This window comes from Eurypyga helias, unplaced genomic scaffold (assembly GCF_000690775.1).
Source record: "Eurypyga helias isolate BGI_N326 unplaced genomic scaffold, ASM69077v1 scaffold43398, whole genome shotgun sequence".
Taxonomy (NCBI): domain Eukaryota; kingdom Metazoa; phylum Chordata; class Aves; order Eurypygiformes; family Eurypygidae; genus Eurypyga; species Eurypyga helias.
In genome coordinates this window covers 2486-3152 of record NW_010268389.1, presented here as the reverse complement: position 1 = coordinate 3152, position 667 = coordinate 2486, and the positions used below count along the sequence as shown (strand labels likewise).

At 36.3% G+C, this 667-nt stretch overlaps 1 protein-coding gene across 1 annotated transcript in view; it reads right to left on the bottom strand.

Moving 5' to 3' along the window:
• Positions 1-667, bottom strand: part of IPO8 (importin 8) — a gene marked incomplete at its 5' end in the record, with an annotated part of 25813 nt that overhangs the window by 24347 nt on the left and 799 nt on the right. Inside the window, one exon of the mRNA XM_010157729.1 lies at positions 394-493. Within this exon, the coding sequence (XP_010156031.1) occupies positions 394-493 (100 nt within the window). The remainder of the gene's footprint in view (positions 1-393; positions 494-667) is intronic.

Sequence of the window (667 nt, the reverse complement as noted above, 5' to 3'; positions counted from 1 at the left end):
AGGGAAAGAACAAGTCAGGCCTCTTCTGGTCAAAGTGAGAGCTGCAAGAACTTGCAGACAGCTGGCACGTCTGCAATTCAGGATTCTGAAACTGGCATTAAAAAGTGAGCAATCCAGTTTATTTGGGCTGCACTGAGCACATGTGAAGTAGAAAAAAAAAAACAACTTAGGAGAATCACTTAGTTTAAAACTACCATCCAAATAGGCAAAACTCACTTGATCTGCCGCCTTCTTTTAACTACAGACGGGTGAGATTTAAGAAACAAATTTTCTTCTTCCTATTGTTCAGGACGCTGGTGAAGACAGAGACATTACAGTGGCCTTGCTGTTCACTGGACTATAGTGTACCATTACAATGACAACAGAAAATAATTGCTAAACACAAACATTTACCAAATTTCATCCGGATATATTCATATGGATCCTCCTGCCAGAGCTCTTCATCCTCATCTTTGTAGCACATTAGAGAGAATATCACTTCTTCTGTTATACTCTAATATTAGAGAAGTAAAAATATGCATAAGTACATATAAAATCAAATTCCAGTACAGCTTCCCTCCACCATGCACTGATTTATTAGACCTACTTTTCTGATGAGTAAAATTCTTTTAACCAGTACTTTTTTTATTTTGTCTAACAAAAATAAATTTACGATATACGTATTTTC